At 37.4% G+C, this 25,134-nt stretch overlaps 1 protein-coding gene across 2 annotated transcripts in view; it reads left to right on the forward strand.

Moving 5' to 3' along the window:
- The first annotated feature begins 282 nt into the window (after positions 1-282).
- Positions 283-25,134, forward strand: part of BLTP3B (bridge-like lipid transfer protein family member 3B) — a 48,928-nt gene continuing 24,076 nt past the window's right edge. The window contains exons 1-9 of one of the 2 annotated variants that reach the window (XM_014272306.3): positions 283-542; positions 7,478-7,624; positions 13,322-13,484; positions 14,424-14,462; positions 16,948-17,039; positions 18,565-18,754; positions 21,683-21,823; positions 22,356-22,526; positions 23,799-23,979. In XM_014272306.3, coding sequence (XP_014127781.2) covers positions 7,602-7,624; positions 13,322-13,484; positions 14,424-14,462; positions 16,948-17,039; positions 18,565-18,754; positions 21,683-21,823; positions 22,356-22,526; positions 23,799-23,979 — 1,000 coding nt within the window. In that variant the 5' untranslated portion in view covers positions 283-542; positions 7,478-7,601. The remainder of the gene's footprint in view (positions 543-7,477; positions 7,625-13,321; positions 13,485-14,423; positions 14,463-16,947; positions 17,040-18,564; positions 18,755-21,682; positions 21,824-22,355; positions 22,527-23,798; positions 23,980-25,134) is intronic. The other variant, XM_005480713.4, reaches the window with a different exon arrangement.

The following is a 25,134-nucleotide window of genomic DNA, read 5'->3' on the forward strand; positions in this document are numbered from 1 at the left end:
GAATCTGGAGATGGGAAGGCTGAAGAGGGATGAAAGAAACAGCTGGCGAAAGAGAGCGGGGGAAATGTGGGCGGTGGGGCTGAGGTGGGCAGAGGCTTTGGGCGCTGAATGGAGACGGAGATGCTGAGCAGGCGGGCAGGGGGTCTGTGAACAAGCGAAGGGCGGAGGGGCCACCTCCCTTGCCCATGGCGCCACGAGTGCCCGTGCGCCTGTCCCTGTCCCCGTTCCCGGGCCGTGCCCCCGTTCCCCGCGCCGCTCTGCCCGCACGGAGCCGCCGCTCTCCGCGCGGGGCGGGGGCCCCGGGCCCGTCCCGCCCCGTCTCGCCCCCGTCACCAGGCGATGCTGCGGCCAAGATGGCGCCGAGTGTCGAGTAAGCGCGAGTGGGGATAGCGGCTCCGCTCCCGGCGCTCTCCCCACCTCGGGCAGGGGCGGGCGCAGGGATGAGGCGCGTTCCCGGTCCCGGCTGGTCGTCGTGAGGGGCGCGGGCAGGCAGACACCATGGCGGGGATTATCAAGAAGCAGATCCTGAAGCATCTCTCCAGGTCAGTGGGGCGCGGTGCACCGGGCAGCTGAGGCGCTGCGGGGAGGGGGCGACTGCGGGTCCCTGTCCCGGTGAGCGACCCCCGGGTCTGGGCGCTGGGCGGGGGCACCGGGTCATTCTGCGCGCAGAAGGGGGAACCGAAGACGCCTCCTCGTAGTGATTTGGAGGCGGAGGAGGTGGCTGGGCGCTCGTGTGGGGCTGTCCGGCGGCCACAGCCGCTTAGCTGGCCCCTGGCCCCGGCTCCTTCGGCCGGTGCCCGGCGGCGCAGGCGGGGAGGGGGCTCGGTCTCCTGCCTGGCGCAGGAGGGAGTCGCCGAGTGAGTCACCGCCGGGCTGACGGTGCCCGCCCCCGCTGCCCGAGGCGTGCGGGGGGCAGAGAAGCGGGGCAGACCGCGACCCCCGTGATTCCCGGGCGGCGGGGGCGAGCAGAGCCGCCGCGGTGCGCTGCTGGCCGGGCTGGGGCAGCTCGGCCTGAGTGTCCTTGCGCTCAGCTCGGCAATTCCGAGCTCTTGAGACACCCAGCAGGTGAGGCCGGGCCACAGAAAGGAGAGGTGAAAATAAGTTCGTGGTTTTCTGGTTGACTAAAATAATGTCTAAGGTGCCTCGCGGCCTAAAACAAAACAAACAAGCCTCCTGTAAATTTCTTAGCTGTCAATGTCGTGTGCTTGAAAGATGGAGAAATCACAGAAAGTACACAATCTGATGCATACAGTTTTAAAAAGCCGCATCAGGTTTCTCCCATTTTCTCAAGAGAGGCAAAAACCTGTTAGGTACTTGATCTGTCATAACACCATAGCGTTGCTAATTCTTCACAGCTTACTTTTATATCTTAAAAAATACAATCTGAAATACTTTTTTTTTTCTTACAAAATGTTCTATTCCACTTTAGTGTAGTATATCTTAAAAGTGTTTATAGAGAATCAAACAAAATGAAGTGACAGATTGTCATTTGACTAATCTGTTGTTGATGCGTATGGAGAACATAATTCTCATTCCAAATCCTTTGATATCTATCTGCTAAATGTGATGTATGGAGCAGTAGTAGAATAATTTTTCTGCTCTGCCCTGCTCATGAGTTATGTAGCAGGGAATGCTGACAAAGAAATTTCTTTGCATGAAAATGACAGAGCACCGTGTGAATGGAAATGCAAGGAGAAGATGTCATCAGCCTTGAGTCAGGTTTCTAATCAGCAGTGTGCTTGGAATAGCTGGATTTAGCAGCTTGTTTCCTGCAGGGATATGTATGTAGCAAGCCGTATGAGAAGTGAGCTCTAGTCTCTGTGCTACAGGTTAACTCTCAAATGTATCTGAGAACTAAGCCTAAGATGCCCCGGTTGTTGTCCAGTTTTTCAAATGAGCAGCTGAATAGATTAGAAATAAGTACTTTGTCATGTTTGTGATTCCTCTCTTGTCTGTTGTGATAATGTTTACTCAACAAGGCTCTGTCAAATGATTATGACAGATTTTATCACTTCTGGAAAGCTTATGGGATATATCCAGTGGTATGTGGCTTGCAAGTTGAGCTTGATGCTCATAATCCATATATTCAAAGAGTGTTTTTGATGCCTATAGACAGCATTATTAAGCCCCTTGCTATGGGTGTTGTTCATTACATGTTCAGATAATACCTTTACTTCCTGCAGAACAGGTGTTTCAGTGGTTTCAGAAGCTCATTACTCAGGAAAGCAGAATTCAAGTGACATGAGCTTAAATTTCAGGACCTTGACTTTTCTGCAAAAAATATAAAAGTATTCATTCAGGATTTTCATTAATAAGTTTTGTGAGAGTGTGACTAAGGAGCCAAATACATAATGAATTTCCTGTAATAGAGAGCGTGCCAAAGGACGCTTTCACTTTTTACTCTTACTGTAATAGTTACTGTTCTGCAGTTTTCATAGTTTCTTGCAACTGCTGCCTGCTTCAACTAAGCAGGCATTTAGTGGCAGGACTAAAATTTATTGGAAGAGGTACATATGTAGTGGAAAGAATTACCCTCTTATCTTGATTTATTTTCATTTTTTAATATTTTATTTCCTTTATGTTTGAACAAAGATATGAATTTGTACCTTGAGTTATAGAGAAGTGCTTTGATTTTTTTGCCACAAACCACAGAACAGTTGAGGTTGGAAGGGATCTTTAAATCTTGTCCAGCTCCGCAAATCATCATTGATTTGGCAATGTTTGCCATGAAGATCACTGCAATATCTGTTAATCATGTTTTTACTCTTTTTCCTATCTAGGTACTGTATTTGCAAATTTGGAAGCATTGTGTCATTGAGCAATGCAGTTTCCATTTAGCAGTTCACAGTGCTTTTATTAGATGAACTGATAATGGACACTGGTGTAGAAGGAGCCTTCATCATTCTATGTTTGTTAGACAGTGAAAATGTTTCATAGGTATGAGCCTTTAAAATCTGAGAATAAGATGACCCAAACTGCATTTTGAAATGGTTTTGATATCCAAATTACCTTTTACCTTTATAAAGAGTTTTTTTGTTGCTGTGTTACAGTTTAAGAGCAGTGAAGGTAATAAAGCTTATTTTATTCGGTTTGTAACAAGTCTTTATCTCATGTCAGGATGTGGTGATGAGTTTTTTGCTTTTTCAGTCTTTTAAATTTTTTTAGAAATGTTCTCTATCATCAACATGCATTGCTTTCAAGGCGGTGATAGAAAATGAAGAGGGAAGGGCTAGGAACATACTACATCTGTTTTTGTTGTTCTTCACATTATGTGGTGCTTGGTGTAGGGTATGAAACTAATTGTATCAACTAAACTGAAGAGATGAATTTGCCATTTGGAGGCTTGAAATTGTGACATCTCCATTTTGTGTTAGGTGAGGTTTTACTGAATGCAGTTGATGGAGTGTCTTGGTTTCATATGTGCCCTAAAATGAAAACAAGTGTCTGGATACCAGCATCATCCTTTACAGAGGTAGTAAAGATTCTCCATCCCTAGGAGAAGTCTTCTCTGTAGTGTTGGGATCACTCACTTGTACTGTAAAGGCCTTCCTCATTGAACTGGAACTTGTGTTGAATCTTCATTTGTTACGTATTTTCAGTGGTGAGAGAATTCTTGTTGAACAGCACCTTTTTATTGCAAAATGTTCTGTTCAGTGCTCTGCTGTGATGATTGCAGATATCCTTCAGAATTCCTTCTTTTTTTCTCAGACTTGGTGAACATGTGTATGAAACAATGGTGTTAAAGATTTCCAGTAGGAATCTAGATTGCCCTGGGCTTACTGTAATACTTTCTCTGGTTTTGAGGGGATCATCTCCATGGCAGGGGTTTCAGTCTTGGGTTTTTTGGATGGGAGGTGCATACAGAGATCAGGTATTACTAACTCAGACTTGTGTAAGGGTGTTTTCAGGTGTTTTTTAGTTTTGGACACCAGTCTCATTGAAATTCGCTTTCTAGTTAATGAGCAGTCTGTCTCTTCTGTGTGTTTGCATGATCCATGCCTTTCTGTGAAAAACAGTTTTGTTTATTTGTGTAAGAAGCATGAAAGCAAACTTATAAACTTTTCTGGTCTGATAAGTAGCCACACTGAATATGACGGTCTTCACCTCAATTGATATTAACTCTTAAGTTTATTAATGATAACACGTAGTTCAACTTAAAAAGTCCCAGTTTGCATCTTACTCAATATTTTCCATAAAGAAAACAGTAAGAGGTTTTGAAGTGTTTGGTATGGCAGAAATTGTTTTCAGTTGTGTCATTAGTTAATGTTCTGCATGAACTTAGACCTTTGCTTTTGCTTATCTGAATCAATAGATGTAAACATACTAAGATTTCAGTAGAGGAAAATTGCAGTGAGTTTTGTGACAATTGTTTTCATCTCATAATTAGGAAGTCATTCTAAAGCTCATATGGAGAATGGTTGTACAAAGAATAGCATCCTAATTGTATGAATGTCAGGAATCAGCTGGTACTGATGTAAACAATGATATCCTACCTCGTCTAATACAACTGATATGCATCCTACCGAAGTATTTACCCTGCATATTGACCTGGTTTTAAGCCAGTCAGACATGCCTGATTGGTGAGGAATGTTGTCCTCTCAAGGGATCTGATTTCTTTTAGGTAAAGCAATGTAACACCTTTATTGGGCTAGAATGGGCCATTTCCTTCCTGAAAGTGAATGACCAAAATTGTTTGGATGGACTTTGAATATTCTGCTAGTAGCAAAATAAGTAGGTTTTTGCTTATTTTCAGTTTTGTGTATTCTGCTTCTGTGTCACTTTGGTTTTGTGAAAGTTATCCAATTCCTTTAGCCAGCCAAAGAACACAAAATGTGTGCTTTTCTGCTTCTCTCTTTGCTTGTACTGATTTTGCAGAGTGTATTCTAGGTGACTGACTTCATTGGCTTGTGTAGTATGTGAGAAAATCGCAGAACACAATGTAGACATAATAATCTCTCTTATTCTGAATGAGTCTGTATGGTATCTGAATGCTTGCAGAAGGTGTTAGCATTGTGTCTGTCTTAAATGCTGCACCTAGGGAAAGAATAAGCCTAAAAAACTGCAAGTAGTAAAACAGAACTGCTTTAGACAGCAGACAAGAAGGAGAAAGAGCAATTTGAAATTTCACTGTAACCCTGTATTTCTTAAATTCCCTTATGTTTGAAAATCAATACTTGTAGTATTTAAGTGGAGACTTCGTGCCAACTTTCTTCTGTGTGAACATCTTAGTAATGTTCTGATGAGCATGTAGGAATCAATAAATGCTTTTTTAAACAGAAATAAAAAACTTTCACTCTCTTCTTTTTTTATTAGTAGCTTCATGCATCATATTGCATTTTAATATTCTGTAACAGAACATCTTCCAAAATTCAAACTGAAATTGCTGTGGTGCTTTATGAAAGTATACATGTATTTTAGAGATAAATGAGCAATAATGCATTTTCTGGAAAAATTCTAAATCGTTACCTTTATTAAGATTTGATATTAAATCTTGTGTTATGTCTCAGAAAGATCTCTTCAGCTTTCAGTAGGATTTGGATTAATAAAATAAACTCACAGAATTTGAGTTGACCATTTCAGTTTGTTTTAAATTATTTTTGCAAATGTATTATAACTCTAAATGCTAATTCTACAGACATTGTACAATTAAAGCTCTGCTGAAGCTTTGTTGAAGTCAGACAACTCTTGTGCATACATAATAAAAACTAACACATTTGCACAATCAAGAGGAATTAATCAGCACCATTTGAGTTGTATGTGATCATTTTCTTTAAAGAGTTCTCAGATTATGAGTAAGTTTCACAATGAAAATCATTTTGAAGATTGCTCTGTTCAAGTATCTGACACACTAGTATGAAGTATTCCCTGGGGAAAATGGGTATCTAAATAAAACCTGTAAGGAATAAAATTGTCCTTTAAGGTCAAGTGATTGTGGAGTATGTAAGAATCAAAACTAGCCCACAGTTGCATTTTTAAAAAATTTTATATTTCTCCTGTCAAAGCCTTAGTGTTTTGAGTTTTTTTTTTTAATATTGAAGCAGAATAAACGTTGGTACTAAATAACTCCAAGAATGAGAGGTGCTTTTAAAAGTGTCTTGGTATATTTTTTCTTTTTTTTCTACAAGAAGATTGGATGAAGGAGATCAGATAATTTCTGATGAGACATTAATGGAATTATAAAAGCTTATGCAAAGTGATTTACTTCACAGGTTTTTTGTGAATCATCTGAATAATTGCTAACAAGTAATTACTCAGTTGTATCAAGAGTATCTTGGGTTTGGCCGCTTGCACAACAACCCAGGTTTCTCAATCCAGTAACTCATGTAGGAGTACAGCTTTTTGGAGCTGGTGCTAACCAAGGTTCAGATCTCTTCATTGTCTTCTTTTGTGGTAAGGAAACACAGGAGAAGAAAGAGTTCCAGCTAGACTGTGCTTTTTAGCTCTTCCAGCCTCCTCTGGATGGATGGACGAGCCTTGCTGGAAGAAGAATGTCCCCAGCACAGATTTGGTGGCAGCTCTGCCGTGCATCTTTACCATTTAGCTTGAAAACACCGGAGGAATTCAGATTCACCCAGGAATCTGAAAGTTATGTGGTTGCCTACTTCTGAAATAGTTTTCATGTCGTGGTTTCTTCCATTATTGGGGTCTGGAGACTTGAGAAGAATAATTTTTAACTAGATATCTGTAAGTCACTTTAGTGATAAGTTTCTTAAATTCTGTTCTGATATCCCAACAAACTGCCTACCAAGGTCACTGTCCAAATGTTTGCATTTTGTTGCAACCAAAAGGGTGAAAGTTTAGGAATTAATTATATTTAAGCTGAAGTATCTTTTTGAAGTGAAGATAGTTAGCAGAGAGCTTTTTTTGAAGAGCTGATTGTACTAAAATTTCATAGCCTGCAAAATCACATTGTCAGACGTGTGCAGGTCTTTGTAGCACCACCCCAAACACAAAAACAAATCTAGAAGTCCCATTCCCCTACATCTCTAGAATCAGGTTTCTTTAGTGTGAATTTTGAGTAGCTGAGGTTGAGACACTGTAAGTAGGAACAAATAATATGGGAAATTTCAGGCTAAGCAAAACAAAACTGAAAAATTGTCTCCCATTTAAAATAAAACCCTCTTATGCTGCATCTTTGGGCTATCTTCTTCCTTATCTTCCAAATGTACTTACTGGGTGTCCCTGAAGTGACTTGACTACATTGTATCGATCTTTTCTGAATTATTAAAATTTTATTCATAAGCTGTTCATTTAAACAGGGCTCCAGTACTGTAATACCAGACAGCAAGGGATACTCTCACAGGAATCTAGTGTTTTACACAGGCCTGTTTCCTTTTGAATTCTGTAGTGTCATGATGTGTAACAAACTGTTGTAACTGCAGTTATCTTCAGCTAAAACTCTCTTATGTTATTGTATCACTCCTTTTTCCCTTTGAACTTGATCCCTTGTGTGTCCCCTGTGTCCCGTTCCCTACAGCGATCCCAGCTGGCTCTGGTGGAGATTGGTTTGCTGTGAATATCCTTACTACCAAAATGAGTACCAGAAGCTTCTCAGAAGCCGTGGCAACTGACCACTTGCTTTCACCAGGAATAGGGGCCTTATGTCTGAATACCTTGCCCTCAGGTAACTTCCCCTCTCCCACCTTTGTAGAGTAAATGTAAGAGGTGGTATGTATTTCTATAAATTTAGGAGTGAAGTGAGCTCTATAAAATGTTACTTGAATTTCCACTCCTGTTTCTTTTTGTAATTTAAAATTATGCAAAAAATAATTGTTTGTATGCAGCTGTGTGTTTTGGATTCTTTGGGATTTTTGTTAGTCCTAAACTAAATTTGAGTTTGTGAACTAAATCAGCAATCCCATTGTTAACATACCTTGACATGTATTTTCTAAATGTAATCTGGATATTTCCCAGTATCTTTAGGCTATATGACATTTACTGTTTATTATTTGCATCTGCTTAATTCTTTTTCATTACTTATTGTGTATTAGCTCTGTATTTGATATACTTGAAGCATCAGACAGCTCTTAAACTAGTTTACAGAAGAAAGTGACTGATTTTATTTATTTATTTAAGAGTTCTTATAGATAATATCTTATCAAAAATATCTTACTTTGTTGTGAGATCTGATCAGTTACCATTAAAAAGGTACCTGCTAATGTCATATGAATAGATGATACCATTTCCAAAAAGCAGGTGTTGTTATGCTTTTACACTGTATCATTATTTAATGATTTAAATTTCTGAAGTTATTTTTCATCAAATGGCTTTTTTTTGCATTAGGTACAGAATATTGTATTTTAAGTGGTATTTTTGAATAGTTTGGGGTTTTTTTAATAGTTTAAATATATTTAATAGTTTTCAATTATAACCAAATTAAGGTGGTGTTTTTGCTGCCTGGGATGGGGAACTTGTGTATGTATTGCCACATATTGTTTGATATATTCAGGATTTTATATTATCTTGTACTCACTATATCGTTAAGGCATGATGTATAGGACTGTCATATTTGAATAAATTTCTTTTCAGTTGATCATATTGACCATTTCTCTGCTTGATGTGAAAAGACTCATGGAATAGAAAAGCTTAATATTGATCTGTGTGAGAGTTTATCATAAATGAAAGGTAAATTGCTTGAGCAATGTTTTACTTGCGACATGATTATCATTTGTGCAGTGCAAGCTCCTCATTTATGCACAGTGCTTGGCTGTGTCTCTGCAGATCTGCTTCATGACACATAATTAGATAATAACTACTGATGACAGCAGCTGTCTCAGTTCTGCCTGTACCCAAAAAGCAAGCAATACAGCTTTTCTAAATGGAAAGAAAATAATGTCCTATATGTGTTATTACAGAATTAACTAGGGGAGGCATTACGTACTTGGTGGGGATGTCAGTATTTGAGAAAGTGTGGAACAGGTCTTGAAGTGAGTAGCAATGTTCTAAGACGTCTTTAGGAAGTCACCTGGAGTGGAAGTCTGTGCTGAAGTCCTTCTGTGCTGTAATGAGATGGAAGCAATTATTTGAAAAGTGTCAGCAAAGTAGATGCATTATTCAGGGCTCCTACGATGGGATGGATCAGGAGGTGGTGTGACACTGTGCCAGATGTGTTACACAAATATGGGTTTCTTGTTGAGCCAAGGTCCTAATTAGTGATCTCCCTGGAAAGGAAGATTGTTAGACTATGATAGGCCAAAAAGCCTGAAAACTGTTAGGTGCTTGACGTCCTATATAGTAGCATGAAAAGTCCCACCTGAAGCTGTAGGGTTGTAGGTGCTATTTTGGATCTGTCCAGTGTGCTATAACTCATGGCCAGCCCAAGAGCAGTAAGTCCAGCTGGGTGTGTAAACAAGGAAAAGCCCTGTCCTGCTCCAAAAGGTTGGGTGATGAGCACCTTCACAAAGTGCTTGGCAGGAGGTGATGCAGATCCTCTCCATGCTGGACATCCAGCAGGCCATGGAGGGTTCTCCCTCTTGCACTCAGACACCAAATACATAGCAGACAATTGTGCAAATGTTCATGGTGAGATTAGATAAAGCATGTAGGAATTAGTGTGGAGTAGCCACAATACCGATGGGTAAAGGGGTGATACCTTTCTCATGTACAAGCTGATGTTGGAGGGTGTAAGAGGGTGCCAGTTGGGTGTCACAGATAGTGAGGGGCGTACTTGATCAAGCCAGTTACTTAAAATCAGCTATGATTTGTGGTCTTGTGTTGGATGAGAGGAACTCAATTGTAACAGTATACACTGGTGATCCCAGTAGTTTTTTTCCTGTGGGAAATTTGACAGAGAGTTAGTTCTATTCCTCTTCCGTACTTGAAATCCTCAAGTTTGAAGCGGTATAGTGAGCTGAATAGTAGTAGACTTCCTTCATTCTGTTACTTAGAGTCATGGGAAGGAAACATCTTCCTGAGAAACTCAATTGTAAAAGACCATTTTTCTTGTTTCAGAAATGGTTTAATATTCCTTAGTGATCAAATAACATGGTTCAGCCAGGTGAAACAGTAAAGAAAACCCAGTTATCTTCATGTTCCATTTCTGCTGTTCTATTATTGATCCAGTTACCAGTGCTTAGTAGGTCATGCTTCCCTTTTTCAAAGCCTGTTGTTTGAGCAGTTTGAGTTCATAACAGGGAGATAAGCAAAACTTGTGGTACATACTGTGATTTAATAATTTATCATGATTAGAGCATGCATCTAGACTCATATCGCTGAGGAAATTTTATTTAAAAAGCAGGGAAGGCATGGTAGAGCTGGGGAAAGCAGTTGTATATTCAGGAGATGTGCCAAACATCTGAGAATCTGTGTCCAAATGTGATCCAGGCTTCTCTTATTTCTCTACTAAATCCAGAGGTTGGAATTTCTGTTGTCAAACTTGACAAGGCACCACCTGGTATTCGCTCCAAACCTTTGGGGAGCACTGCTCTAAGCTTCATGTGGTTTGTGGCCTTCCTTATACAAGCCATAAGCTTGTGGCTTCAGAAGAGCATTTTCCCATCTTCTCTACCTGTTTGGGGGGGGGTCTTTTGTTTCTGTTTTCAGCTTCTTGGCCATCTTCTCTGCCAGAATGGTGGAGCTCCAAGCCTGTGGTGTTACAAACAAACCTTTAGAAAATAACTATTTTAGGCAAGGAAATAAATGCATCTTTTATGTAGGTTTTGAGTTATTTTAGAGGGAGAGAACTGAAAGAACTGTTGTGTCCTGACAAAATACATTGATTGTAACTTACTCCTCTTTCATTCTTAATACTGCACTGTTACTGTACAGTCTTTTATGCTTTTTCACCAAACTCTTAGTTTGTACTTTGTAAATTGAAGTTGAACCATTTATCTGTAACTGCATAGGTGTGTAGATGTACCCAAAGGAGCTGTGTCAGGCAGCTTGTGATATTGACAAATTCATATTTCTGGGTTCTTGCATTTAAACTGTAAATATTTTATAGCATTATTCTACTTATGAAATTCAATATTAAAGCTGTATTGAAATCTATACTATCACACAGTAATTCAAACCTCAGATATGTTTTGAGAAAGAAAGTGTAGTTTGAAAAAATGAAAATCAATCTGTGAAAACAATTCTGTGAAGAATATCTTTTCACTGCTCACTTGTTGGGAGTTTCCTTCCATGACTTTTGACATGAAGAGTACAGTCCTGACAGGCAATCCTCTTATGTCTGTCTCATCTAAATGAAGAATGTATATAAAAAAAAGTGATGGTCCTTGAAATTCTTCTCTGTCCTTCTGCTCCATGTTGAGAGAAACTGGCTTCTATTTTGTTTGTTGGAAGGATATGAAAAGTAACTCAAAAATGGCTTTGCTGTTGCCATTCTCCCCCTGGTTGGTATTTTGGTATCTTTCTTATTCTGAAATTTGAAAACCTCTTTTTGTAGGTCCTGTGTGTTTCCTCTGATGTGTCTGCAGCTGTGATCCAGGATAATGCTTAGATCTGTCTCCAATCTGAGAGGCATTTCTGGTGTGGCTGAACTACAGGGAACTCTGAGGGGGACTTCTTTCACAGAGCATGTGTCTCAGGAGACTTGTGTGTGTGTAATGGCAGAATGGTTTTGCATTTGCTGTGTAAATGTGACTTTAAATGACACCAGTTTGTAATTCTTATGTTGACCCTTACGTAGAAAGTCAAGACTGAGAGGTACTACCAGGTGACTGAAAACACTCAATGGCTGCTTTTTATCTTCTAGGAATTTTGTGTTACCTGAGTCAGATGAGACTTTGCAATAATTTCTGAGATAGGAAATTTTATATTTTGCTGTTACTAATAGGTTGTTTTAATGAGGAACATTATTTAGCTCTTGTCATTATTCTTTCTTGTTGAAAGCAAGAAAAAAGGGTAACCAGAAAACAAAATAATTGAAGTCCTTTATTCCCCTCATAATGTTTCTAAACAGACCATTTAGAAGTACATTAGTTACCAAGGAGAATGCATTTATCAATACCTTTATCTCAGTATATTTTTAGTACTGAAATTATAAAACTATATTATTCACAGATTACATCTCATTGCCTGTGGATAATTTATGAATGTAAGCAATACAGTAACAACTTCAGTACTTCTGTCATAAGAAACATGTCTAGTATTATTTGCAAATACATACTACTTGTATTTTGTCAGGCTAGGTAAATGCATTTTCAAAGCTAACCATCCCAGAATGGAGTCGGGGAGTTGGACTCAAAAAATGCCTTCTCTGTTTCAAGCTGTATTTGGAAACTGTTAAGAGGAAAATAAAAGCTTGCTGATCTTCTTCATCTTCTTCCACATCTCCTCCAGAATCAGACTTAATGAGGACCTTGTAGTTCATTTAGAAACTGGTCTCTTGAATGGAAAGGAAATGCTGGAATTGCACCTCCTGGGGCATTGCTGCAGAGTGATGTTCCCTCATTGAGGACAGACATTGCTCTCTGCCTGGAGAATAGCAGCACCAGGAGATTTTGGTGGGAAAAGTCACAAAGCATACTGCCAACAGCAGTATTTTCTGCTCCCTGGTCTTGCAAAACTAGACTCAGTTCATGAGCAGAAATAACTTTTTCATGGCAGATTGAAAGCGTGGCAAAGTATAGCCTGTTCATAGCTTATGGTAGATACAATGCTACAGCTGTTGGTTTGAAGGCAGGGTACCCATGGGCTCTGTCATGCATGCTGTCTCACAAGGATGTGAACCATTTGACAGAGTCACATTATCAGATTGTTTCATTGTATCATCAAGTCCTAGTGCATTTGAAATATAAAGTAATTTATATGTACGCTTTTAACTAGGTACACTTTTTACTGCATGGATATCATGTTGAGCTTTCAGGTTTTCATCCAATATTTTATATACCTCATGCTGTTGTGTATGTATTTCTAATTGGTCTTTAAATTCTATGACTAAATAGAATTAATATTGTAAATAAAACTGTTTTATTGCAAGATTTTAACCAAATATAGAAAGGTACTGTTTACGATAGTAATTTTAGGGGTTTGGGATTTTTAATTTCAAAAAATTAAAGAGTGAAATAGATTCAATTCTACTTTATATAGTTTAAAATAAATAGTTCAATAGTTTGAGTCAAGGATCATTTGTTATTGTGACACAAAAATTATAAGATATCTCACAATATATTTTTGTTTATGTATTTATAAATTGAGCTAATGAGATGAAAAAATTAGAGGGACAAATCAATTACATCATACCATTTCTTTCCTGGGTGAAATTTATCAAAGATTTCTTCACCCCCGGACCATTGCTTTAAGTTAAATTGCCACCGATATGCAAGATAACTTTGATTGCTTTATACATATTTACTTAAGGGGTGTTTGTTTTTAGGTTCACCAAAAATCTGTCACCTGACAAGATCAACCTGAGCACGTTAAAGGGGGAAGGTCAGCTGACCAATTTAGAGTTGGATCAAGAGGTGCTCCAGAACATGCTGGATCTTCCAACATGGCTGGCTATAAACAAGGTGTTTTGTAATAAAGCATCCATTAGGGTGAGTTTTTTATTGTGCTGGAGTGGTAATTAACCGACTCTTTTTTCGGTTTGTCTTTGTAAACTTTCAAGCAACTTTGTATTAGTAGGAAATTCTGATAAGTCCTTGATAAAATTTTAAAAAACAATGAAGGTTTTATCAGCAATCATTTCTTCCTTATTTTTCTTTCTCATGTGATGACATAAAATACATCTGGAAATAATGAAAATAAGAGTGATTATTTTTAATTTTTTTTTTCTTCCAAAAATACCTTTTGGAGGGATTCTGATCTCTGGGGGGAAATGTGGGAAACACAGTAAATCTGGGAGATACTGCATTTTTGGGCGTTGTGGCTGCTAATAATTTAAACAATGTGTATCATCTCTACCACATTGTATGAACATGGGATTAAGAAATGAAGTATGCCTTGTTCATGACTGAAGTTACAATCAGGTCAAACATGAACACCTCCTTAGTCTTTAGGTGGAGTTTGTTTATGGTTTTTTGGTGTTCTTTCTTTGCTTTTTTTTTTTTCCCACAATGGGAGATTGTCCTGATTTTTCTAAATGCAGTGAGCTTGATGTTTTGTTGCAGGCATCTAATTAGTTGTAGGTCAACAAAGGAAATGTACTTTTGTTTTTCCTTTTAAAGGAAATAATGTGTAAGGCTGTGATGCTTTTTCTGATGCTTGACAACTCACTGTTAAGGAGACAGATTCTCCTTTGTTCCTCTGTTTTTCTACTCAATGATTATTAGATTTTCAAGTTCAAACTTTTTAACAAGTAGTGTGCATAAAGTTACCACACAGTATGTTCAGATGAACTTAATATTTTGAAAGTAATGTTATGCTGAGTTCAGAAGCTAGAAATATAATTTGTATGCTTAGAACACATTCTGTGTGATTTATTTTACTGTATTTTTAATATTTAATTTGCTTTAGAGTAGTGTTTTCTCTTGCAGATACCATGGACAAAATTGAAAACACATCCCATCTCTTTGGTGAGTTCTGAAATAAATTCTGAAATGTACTGTGTGTAGCAGAATCTATATCAAATATTTATATAGTTCTCTTGTATATGATTCTGGAAATAACTGAAACATTAACTGACCTTTACTAAGTGTCCTCTGGGTAGCAGCAGATCAAGGCAAAACGCCTTAATGTTTTCCTTGGTAGGTTTATTTTCTTAATCTGTGGCTTCAGTGTAATCACTGTAATGTTTGACTGTTAGCTCACTTCTGTCACGTTTTTAGTCATTGCATGTTCATTTGGGCTTACCTGAAGGGTAGGTTTTTGTCCAAGTCACCTCTGTTAAAAGTTCCTGCCTTTCTTTTGGAGCAGTCTTTTCCAGGACTTTTCAGTTCTACATCTATACTTTACATAGTGATCTCAGCTATGGCAGGTTTGTCGCACATAGCATTTATAGGGTTTTTGTAACCACCTAGGATTCAGCCTGGATATAAATAGGAGGTAAAATGTGTAAATAGAACTCAACAACAATTTGAAGTCACATTAATTCTCGCATTTGTTCTCCTTTGTTCTTTAAATATACTAACAATTGTGGTAGCACAAGAAGTAATGTATTTGATGATAAGTAAACTTTCTCAATTGCATTTGCTTAAGAGTGAATATTCCTTTAGCTGTCATACTTCCCAGTCTTGCAGTGAATGTGCTTGTAATTCCTTCATTCTGAATCAGACTTGGGAAAGACATGTTGTTTTAAATAATTGATGCATTTGCTAGTGACCCAGTTGGAATGTACTTACATCTGTACTGCTTCTTCCTGACATCCAGAACTTAAAGCCTGGTAATGCTGAGGTGGGATGATTCAACCACTTGGCTGGGAGATGCAATTGCCAAATTAGGAAATGGGTTTAAGCTGTGCTATTCTTAAACATGACACACTTTGACCTATGGTAGCAAGGCACTGTTTGGTTAGCTCCTGTTGGGCTTACATTAGCACTCTTTGAGGCTAAAATAACTTTCAAGGTAATCTTTTTTATGTAAAGGTGTCCTTGAACAAGTGCATTAAATATGTAGCAAAAGTTCAGTATTCAATGGTAGATTATACAACAGCCTTTGTGATTTCTAAAGCAAAGTGAATTTGCTGCCCAAGTGCCAAACCTCAGCCCTTCACTACATCACTGAACTTCTGGTATTTTGGCAGGGATGGGAAGAAGGGAGATTTTTGCTGCTGAGAGTTGAATTGAATTGGAATAGCATCCTCTGTTAGCACAGCTTACTGGATAACTAGAACCCACTTGTCTAGCCAAAGGGACTTTCACTAAGCTGAGTTGCCCTTTGTGAGAATCAGTCTGTTGACATAGTGGCACATACTGTTTGTTCATGACCCAGGTCTGGTTTTATATGATAAACAGGATAGTTTTGAGCAGTGATTTTGGGCCCCAAGGATGATCTGCAGTAGTTTTTACTCTATCCAAGTACAGAAGTTGCCAGTGAAAAAAGACACAGATCTGCAACCAGGCATTCTTCATTACCTCTTTTTTATATTGTGCAGTCTCCTTGAATCCATGTCCTACTGTTCTGTGCACTAGTCATGTAGTAGAGGGAATTTTTAAAAGAGTGGTCAAATATCCAAAACTGTTAGGATAACTAGGAGAAATCTTGGCTTCCCCTCACCATCCTCAAACTAAGGGATTGTTTTTTTCTTGGTTTATTTCTCTGTTGTTTTCAATGAAAGATAATCATTGAGATAGCTAAAAAAATAATTCTAAAATGTCCATATTTACCCTTAACAGCTGTTGCTTCCCTTTAAGCATCAAAATACAGTGAAGTATAAATAAACCCAGACTAGACACTTCATGAATTTTTTGGTTGTAGCTATGTTTTCATGGATAAGAATAGCACAGAAAAATGTTGAGCAAGCAGATTATGACAATGGGCATGATTAACACAATATGATAATAATCTAGTAGCTAAGGCAGGTTGAATCATGAAAAATCTAAAATTGAGGACAAAGGGGTTTTGGTATTTGTCTGACCTCAGAGCATAAATGGGGGAATTCAGAAGGGCTGGTAGAAAGTTGCAGTTAGACAGGGAAAAAAATCTTAACTGTTGTGCTTTGAATCAGCTTGCATTAAGTATTAAGTATTTCATTGAAAGAACAACCATATAGAAAGAAAATTCAGATAACTACACATTAAAGCATGTACATTTTGAAATGTGATTTTTGAAAATTTATGTGTTGGATAAATAATATTCAGGGATCAAGAAATTTAAGATACAATATTTGACTGGGGGTGTGTGTTAGAACCCTAAAACATAAGAAATAGTTTAAAAAAGATAATTCTAGTGCATTACGAAAGTTTGTGGAAAAATTGACGTGGTAGGAAATATTTTATGTATACTTCAGAAAAAGTTCTCAACTAACCTTTTTTGTTTGGATTTTGGTTCTTCATATGTCATCTATTTACTTTGTTACCTCGAAGGTCTCCAATTTTGTTTTGTTTTGTTTTGTTTTTCAAGTCCTTGGATAAAGTTGTAATGGAAATGAGCACATGTGAAGAGCCACGTGCCCCTAATGGACCCTCTCCAATAGCAACTGCATCCGGGCAGAGGTCAGTGATGGTACTTACCTGTAATTGGTCAAAAAAGGTTTGGCATTATGTAAAACAGATTGACTGTGTACTTCTGAAAATTTAAATTTTTAGAAGTATATAGGGTTGCAGCCTGCCATTCCCATCTCCTCCAAAATTTTATTTTATTGCTTGTGTGTGAAGTAGTGTAGTGATAATGGAGTAATCCAGGCCCAAGCCTGGAGAGAAGATGTGAACTAGATATAGAGCTTGCAAGGTACATTCCATAGGGGTGCAACTGCTATATCAGATATTTTCTGAGTTTAATTGAGATGAAGTTTTTAAAAAATGAATGGTATCTTGCCTTCATCCATTTTGAAAATACATATAACGTTCATGTGTGTTTTAAAAATTTTTCTTTTTTGTTTTGTCTAAAGAGTTCTAAGGGTTGTTTGTTAGTGCAGTGTTTTAAAGTTCCATTTCCTTAATTGTATCAACTGATTCTTACTGAAAGATTACATGCACACTGTGTAGCCCAAAACTTAAGCAATTTGATGGGACAGCACAACATTACATCAGTGATTTTATGTAATTTCCTTTACACGGACTCAAAACATTTTTCCACGGTCACAGGGCCCTATATACAGAGAAATAAATTTGATGATACAATATTTTTTCTTGTAGTAACTTCTATGCAATGTATGGAAGTCCATGGGCCTCTGTGTCTCCTAGGGTACAGCTTGATAATCACAGCCATAGAGATTTCGTGTAGAATGAAAGTTGAAAATGGAAAAGGAATGACAAACCACCCAAGTTTTTGGGGATTTTTTTTTAAACAAGCAGAAAAAACCCACAAGAAAACAAAAGGGGGGAAATTTTTAGATGTTAAAATAATATTTAATATTCAATTTCCCATACACTAATCTAAAACATTCAGAACATATAAGATTTTTATTTAAAAATTATTTACAACAGCTTAATCTTTTTTAATACTGGAATGCATGTTGATTTACTGTAGAAGTTTAGCCACCATTTAGGATGCCTTTCTTTATAGAGTGAAATAATGTAAATACTTTATACTATTTTGAATATCTGAAAGGTATTATTTTTAATGGACAAAATATTTTGGCTTATAGACATAAATACTAACCAGACTAGAATTGTCAAGTAATTAATTTGACATTAATTACTCCTTATGTTTATAAAGAAGAGTAGGCTTTCTGCATAATGATGTAGACTGCTTTTTTATGTATGTATAATAACATATGATACATACATCCATGTAATTTAACATCTCATCCATGTAATTTAACATCAAAGGATTGTATTAAATGTTATAATTTCTGTAGATTGATCTTAGTCAAATATATATTCTTATGTAGAGATCAGGATCACAGAGTGAAAATTATTGTAAACTGCATCAAGTGTATTGAGCAAAAGTTGCTAACTGTAGAGTACATTAGTGACTTCATTTATTTTAACATCTGTTTCATAATTTATTTAATCTGTTTAATTTTGTGCCCTTTCACTCGGTTTATATTTAATATGTTGGCATTTCACTTTTTAGTGAATATGGCTTTGCTGAAAAAGTGGTAGAAGGCATTTCAGTTTCTGTGAACTCCATCATAATAAGGATTGGTGCAAAAGCCTTTAATGCTTCATTTGAACTTTCCCAGCTGAGAATATATAGTGTAAATGCAAACTGGGAACATGCTGACCTTAGATTTACCAGAATACAAGAAGCTCAACGTGGAGAGGTAAATAATACTGTTTACTAACTTTTTTCCCTTGTTTTTGTGATAAAGGAGGAAGTTGAATTTCAACCTTTTACAGGATAGAGAAAATTACTGGGAATGGAGACATTCTGTGCTCAGTAATTTCAGTTGCTCTTTAGGAGCACAAATGTGTAAAACTGGTGGATGTGAGTCAGATCAAAGAGCCAATGTGGATGCTTAGACAAGAACAAAGACCAAGGCAAGCCGGTGTATGGTTTCCCTCTTATGTTCTCCAAGTGAATGACTGTTCTAAAATGCAAACTGAGCCAGACTTGGAGAGTACTGAAAGAACAAAGAACAGTATATTAAATATGGAAGGATAAGAAGTTGTGCTTTTTGTTATTATTGTTGTTATTAGTAGTAGTAGTAATAATAATAACAACAGCAGCAGGAATTATATTCTACAAGTTTTATCTGGTTGTTTATTTGTTTGTGAGAATTTGCCTGATAAGGATTTTTTTTTCTAAAGCAGTTTTAAATTAAATTTAGTCAAGTTCTTGTGGAATTATTTTCTGGGAATACCTAAATCTTATGCATATATAAAAAAGTAATAGCAGTAAAGTATATATGTTTCCATTGTCCTGGAGAGTAACACATGGAAGCTCTAGTTTGTTGTACATCATTCATTTGCCTTCTTCCAGCTAACCAAAGTTAATTGTATACTGAGTGCAAGATTGATTATAAATATTGTATTCAAGGAGACTTTTTAGCATCATACATCTGGCCAGCTTACTCCAGAGTTGAGTCTGGTGGTTGATTTTTATGTAGGGAAAGAAACCCCTAGAGAATATCAGTTAAAAATACCACAAAAGAAAGAAGCTGAAAACTATTTTTCTGACTGTTTTCCTCTCCTGCAGCTTATTTGTATGCTTATGCTCCCATGTTAATGAAGTCTGAATGGGAAGAATTAAACTTTGACTAGATGGAGTTTTGTATTGGAAGATTTTTTGATTTTATGGTTTTTAGGAAGAATTTGATTCTGAACAGTTGACCTGTACACAACAGAGCTTTCCTTGGGAGAGTGTTCCTTTCCTATCCAATTAATACCAGAAACAAATGTCTAGATATTACAGTAAATGATTTGTTAGCAGCAAATTGCATGAGAAGGTGAAAAACCAAAACCAGTGCTGTACTTTGAAGATAACATGTGCTAAACCATATATTTAGGGCATAATCATTTAGCTTTGCACTGTAGCTACATTATTAATATAATAAGCAATCTCCTTAGAATACTTAAAAGCTTTTTATCACACTGCATCTCCTGTATGAAGAGGATATGTCTTCTGCTTTTCTGCAAAAAGTGTTTCAGGATGCTTTGCACTGCACTTTGCATCTTGCTCACTTGATGGAGTGTACCTCCTTTCTAGACACACTGGGTATGATTTACTTAAGTCTCTGCATTTCTCAGGACATATGCTGTAAGGTTTTCAAATTGACAAGAGGAGAATGACAAGTAAGAATAAGTCATATACCAAACAAATTCTTCCATCTTGCTCTTTACTCATGGCTGATCCTTGTTTCTTCAGAGAGTAATCATGGAATCATTAAGGTTGGAAAAGACCTGCAAGATCTTTTGACCAAATGTCACCATGCCCACTAAACCATAGCACTAAGTGCTGCATCCAGTCATTTCTTGAAATTCTGTAGGGATGGTGACTCTAACAATTCCCTAGGCAGCCCATTCCAATGCTTAACCACCCTTCTAGTGAATAAATTCTTCCTCATGTCCCTTCCTTAACCTCCCCTGGTGCAGCTAGAGGCCATTTCCTCTTGTCCTGTTTCTAGTCTTGTCTCCTGCCTGGGAGAAGAAACCAATCCCTATCTTTGCGCAATCTCCCCTCAGGCAGTTTTAGAGAGCAATAAGGTCACTTCTGAGCCTTCTTTTCTCCAGGCTAAACATGTTTTTTTCCCTCAGATGCTCCTCACAAGATTTGTGCTCCAGACCCTTTACCTTCTGTGAGCATGCTCCAGCCACCTCTGTGTCTGTGCTGAAGTGAGGGACCCAGTACTGAAGAGTCACTCTGCCCCCAGCCTGTGGTGTTGCTTGCAGTTGTTGTGACCCAGGGGCAGGACCAGGCACCGGGCCTTGCTGAGCATCATAAAATTGTCCCTGGCCCATCAATCCAAACTGTCCAGATCCCTCTTCAGTGCCTTCTTATCCTCCAGCAGATCAACTCTCTCCCAGCTTAGTGTTATCTGTGAACTTACGGGGGGAACTTGATCCCATCATCCAAATTATGCAGGAAGGGGTTTTAGGTCAACTAGAATTACTGGTTTTCCATACTGATATCCTGTTCATTTGATGTTCTCCATGATGTTCCTGCTGGACAGTTGTTCATTTTTCCGTATTTGATTTTCAGTGTCCAGCTGTACTTGATGCTCTTGTGTCATCATTATTCTAACATTTGCTTGCTGTGCCTTCTAGAAATCCATGTAGTGGATTCAGAGCTTATGGTGTCTGCATGGCGTGCTGTGTGCTCAATGTTTAACTTTCTCTTTTAATTGAAATAAAACACTCCAAAAAAACCTCACCTATCCTGTAGCTTTGCTTCATCCCCTGCCCTTTTCTTATTTAACATTTTTTAGCTAAACTAAACTATCATTTTTTTCCTCTCCCAAAAGCAACCTAGCATGCAATAGCTGTAACTTTTATTTTCTTCTGAATATTTTAAATGCTGCTTTTTACCTCAGCCTGCTTGGAAGTAGCTTAGCGTTTCTGTGACAAGCAGGGTGAGGGCTTCCTGACACCTTTAGGTGGAACAACAAGTGAGTTGTATTTGTTCTGACTGTATGGCTCATGTGAGTTTTTGAGTACATATGTACAGATGTATACATACACATGCAGAGGGCTACGTGCAAGTAGCTGTCATATTGCATCAAGGTGTTTTTCTCTTTTTTTCTGTCTTAAAGGTCTTGACTTTTAAAGAAATCAACTGGCAGATGATCAGAATAGAAGCTGATGCAATCCAGAGTTCTAAGCATGAAATAATGAGTGCTCCAGTTCGACTGATTACTAACCAATCAAAAATTAGGGTCACGCTTAAAAGAAGGGTAAACTTGAAAAATTTGAAGTCTTATTTTATTTTTTTAATTTGCAACTCATGCTCTTAATGCATACATGTACATAGTAAAGATTTTAAATTTAGACCATATTGAATGTAGAATTCCCTGAACTAAATTTATAATAACATGTCACTGGTAAGACTGTAGAGTTTACAAGAAATACTGCAGACAGATTTTGAAAATTAAGACCTTATATAGGTCCCATTAATAAAACGGTTTGATCTGCAGAGCTTTGTTTATTGTTGTTTATCTCATTGTTTTATCTGTCTAGATTCTGGTAATATTTACACTGCTTACATTCAGAGAAATGCAGCAGTTTAATATCTGATGCATGCCAAATACATAGAGTGAAGCATAAATATACTGTGTGTTAGATACTCCTTAATTAGTAAGAGGAATAAGATTTAAAATAAAAAAAATGCTTGTTATTGCTTTTTACATGAAGCTTTTCTTTACCTCACATATTTAATATAAGAAATATAAGTGCTTAGTTCAATGTCTTAAAATTTTTATTTTACAGTTAAAAGACTGTAATGTTGTGGCATCCAAACTGGTTCTGATTCTGGATGATTTGCTGTGGGTTTTGACTGATTCCCAATTGAAAGCCATGGTGCAGTATGCCAAATCTCTTAGTGAAGCCATAGAGAAATCAGCAGAACAGAGGAAAAGCTTGGCTTCTGAAACAGCCCAGGTATGAGGATTAATTGTCTCACTGTATCATTATCAGGTGTTCCACAAAAAAACACAGTGTGCTTAGTTGTGTTACTTTATTTTAGGGAATATTCAGTTACTCATTTTCATTCAGCTGTGTATCATAAATTATACCAGGAATTAATCATAGTTTAAAATAGTCTTTACTTTGCAAGACTCTGTGTATTGATGCTAACTGCAGAAAATAAAAGTAGTTCTATTTCTTTACTCATGTACAGAGTGTTTAGACTTCTGTATTTACTTAACTTCTTATTGACTGTTTAGTAAATTTGTTCTCCAAGTATTTTATGGTTATGAATTTAAATTATTAAGACACATTAAAGTAAACTTAATGTGTGGGTAGATATGGTTACTATAATAATTTAACGTACTTGTCCAGTTTGTTCTCCTGGTACTGAAAAATTAGGTTTTGTTTAGAGCTTACCTTCATACAGCTCTTGTTGGAATATATAGTGAAAACCAGTTCTACTTTAAATATATTTCTGCTGGCATATCTGTGCTGCTGATGCTGCATGTAAATCTTGGTGTTCTTCAGCACACAGAGCAGGTTAGACCAACTGGGCTTTGTGAGTGTTGAGGGGAGGCACCTCTTCTTGTGTGTGAAGAAGCAGGACAAGTACACTTATAGAAGATAAGTGCTATAAAATAAAACATGGTTGATTACTGAGTACAGTCAGTTGTAGAGGATCTCTTAGAGTAAAGCCAGTGGACTGTAACAGAGTTCAGTTCTTTTGCTGGCCCTGATGCTTTATGCTAAGATGTGAAGGTTTAGCAACAGCAATGTAATGGTTACCTGCTCTTGAGCAGGGAGGTTCTGGTTCTTCAGTGCCCTGTACTTGCATCTCACCTGTTCCCTGACACTGGCACTGACTTATGTTTGACCCTGTCGTGATGTAGCCTGAGGAACTAAATTAGCAGAATGGACCCTACTGTTGGTTTAGTTCCCTGAACAGCTTGCAACAAAAGCTAGAAAAATACCAGTGCTGTGAGTGACAGGGATGTAAGGAAGTGTGAGGAATGGGGAGAATGGGGTGTGCCCTGGTAGTGCAGTACAGTGCACACAGCCATTAGATCAACTTAGCTTTACTCTCAAACATTAAACTTAAATCTTAGTAATGATCCAAGGGGGAATACATGTCATGCAGATTTTTCCTTGTTTCAAATGCCTGTGTTGTGTAAGGAGACAGATACTTATGCTTGAAAGAAACAATAAACATCACAAATTGATGTGATTGACTAAATATTTTTTCAGAGCTCTGCCCCTGCACCCAGCTCCCAGCAGGTGAAAACGCACCAGACAACAGCAGCACCTGATCAAAACGATGCAATAGTAAAATTGTTTAATGATTTTGATGTTAAGGAAACTTCTTATCACTTAGTAATTTCCCACTTGGATCTACATATATGTGATGATATCCACTCTAAAGAAAAAGGTAATTTTTTTTTTAAGTTGCATGTCTATGAATCATAATCATCGTCAGGGAGACATTTTGAGGAATACAGTAATGAGAAAATAATAATACAATAAAGTCAAGAGACTTTAGTTTAGAGGAATAGTTAGAATTGTCTCCAGTGTCTATGGATTCATGTACAGCTATTTAGGTGGCTCTGTTAGGACAGCATTTCATTAATAAATGTAATAATTTTAGAATAATTGCAAAACCTAGGAATGTTAGTACTTCTGTGCTTTTTCTGTCTTCTAGGAACTTATTCTATCAGTCTGATTGTTACTGCTGGGTCTTGTATAAGTTAGCTGGGTTATGAAGAATACAGTGACAACATTTTTGTGGCTTGAAGGGGTCACTATACAATCTGTTTCTTTAATACTCTTATAAATGCAAACTAATAAAAGAGTGTTATTCTTTGTGTTACTAATTTAGACAATTTGATATGGTCTGCAGCTCATGGAAAGAATGGAATGAGTGTCCTGTGACCTTAAAATTTTGTGTGTAAATCTTGTACTGATTCTTTTTAACAAAAGCCTATTGCATGTAGTCACATTTAGAATCGGAACAAAAAGAAGATAAATAAGGGCATTTTTTCATGCCTTTCAAAAGTGATCGTAGGGAGTGAGATATTACTGTATATTTAGTCACTGAAGAATTTATGGAAACATACAAGGTCTGCTGAAGAAAAATATGAAAAACGTAGGGTTTAACAAAAATGCATTTCCTTGCTTAGGAAAGACACTTTCAGAACAGCAGAGCATGAGGTTCACTGGCTGGAGATGTATTTCCTTACATGCAGTGTATCTACTGTGGTTGGAATTTATCCCTCCTAGTGAGATCTTTTTATTGGTCCTTTATTTTTGGAGTTTAAATTCAACAGTGGAAAAAGTCAGAAGAGAAGATTCTTAGAAGACCCTTTCACTGCAATATTTGTCAAATAAAATTATATAGTATTCTTGAAAGTTAATGTTGACTTCAAAGACTGATTATAATCATATATTCAGCATAAAAAGTTTTGTTTCAGAAAAACTGCAGTAATGCATTTTCAAGATGTTGTCTTTTAGTAGCATTGAAAACAGCATGCAATTTGTAAGTAGTGACTGAGTACAGAATTCTACAAGCTCAAGCTGATCTTTAGAA

The sequence above is a fragment of the Zonotrichia albicollis genome, chromosome 4, assembly GCF_047830755.1.
Source record: "Zonotrichia albicollis isolate bZonAlb1 chromosome 4, bZonAlb1.hap1, whole genome shotgun sequence".
Taxonomy (NCBI): domain Eukaryota; kingdom Metazoa; phylum Chordata; class Aves; order Passeriformes; family Passerellidae; genus Zonotrichia; species Zonotrichia albicollis.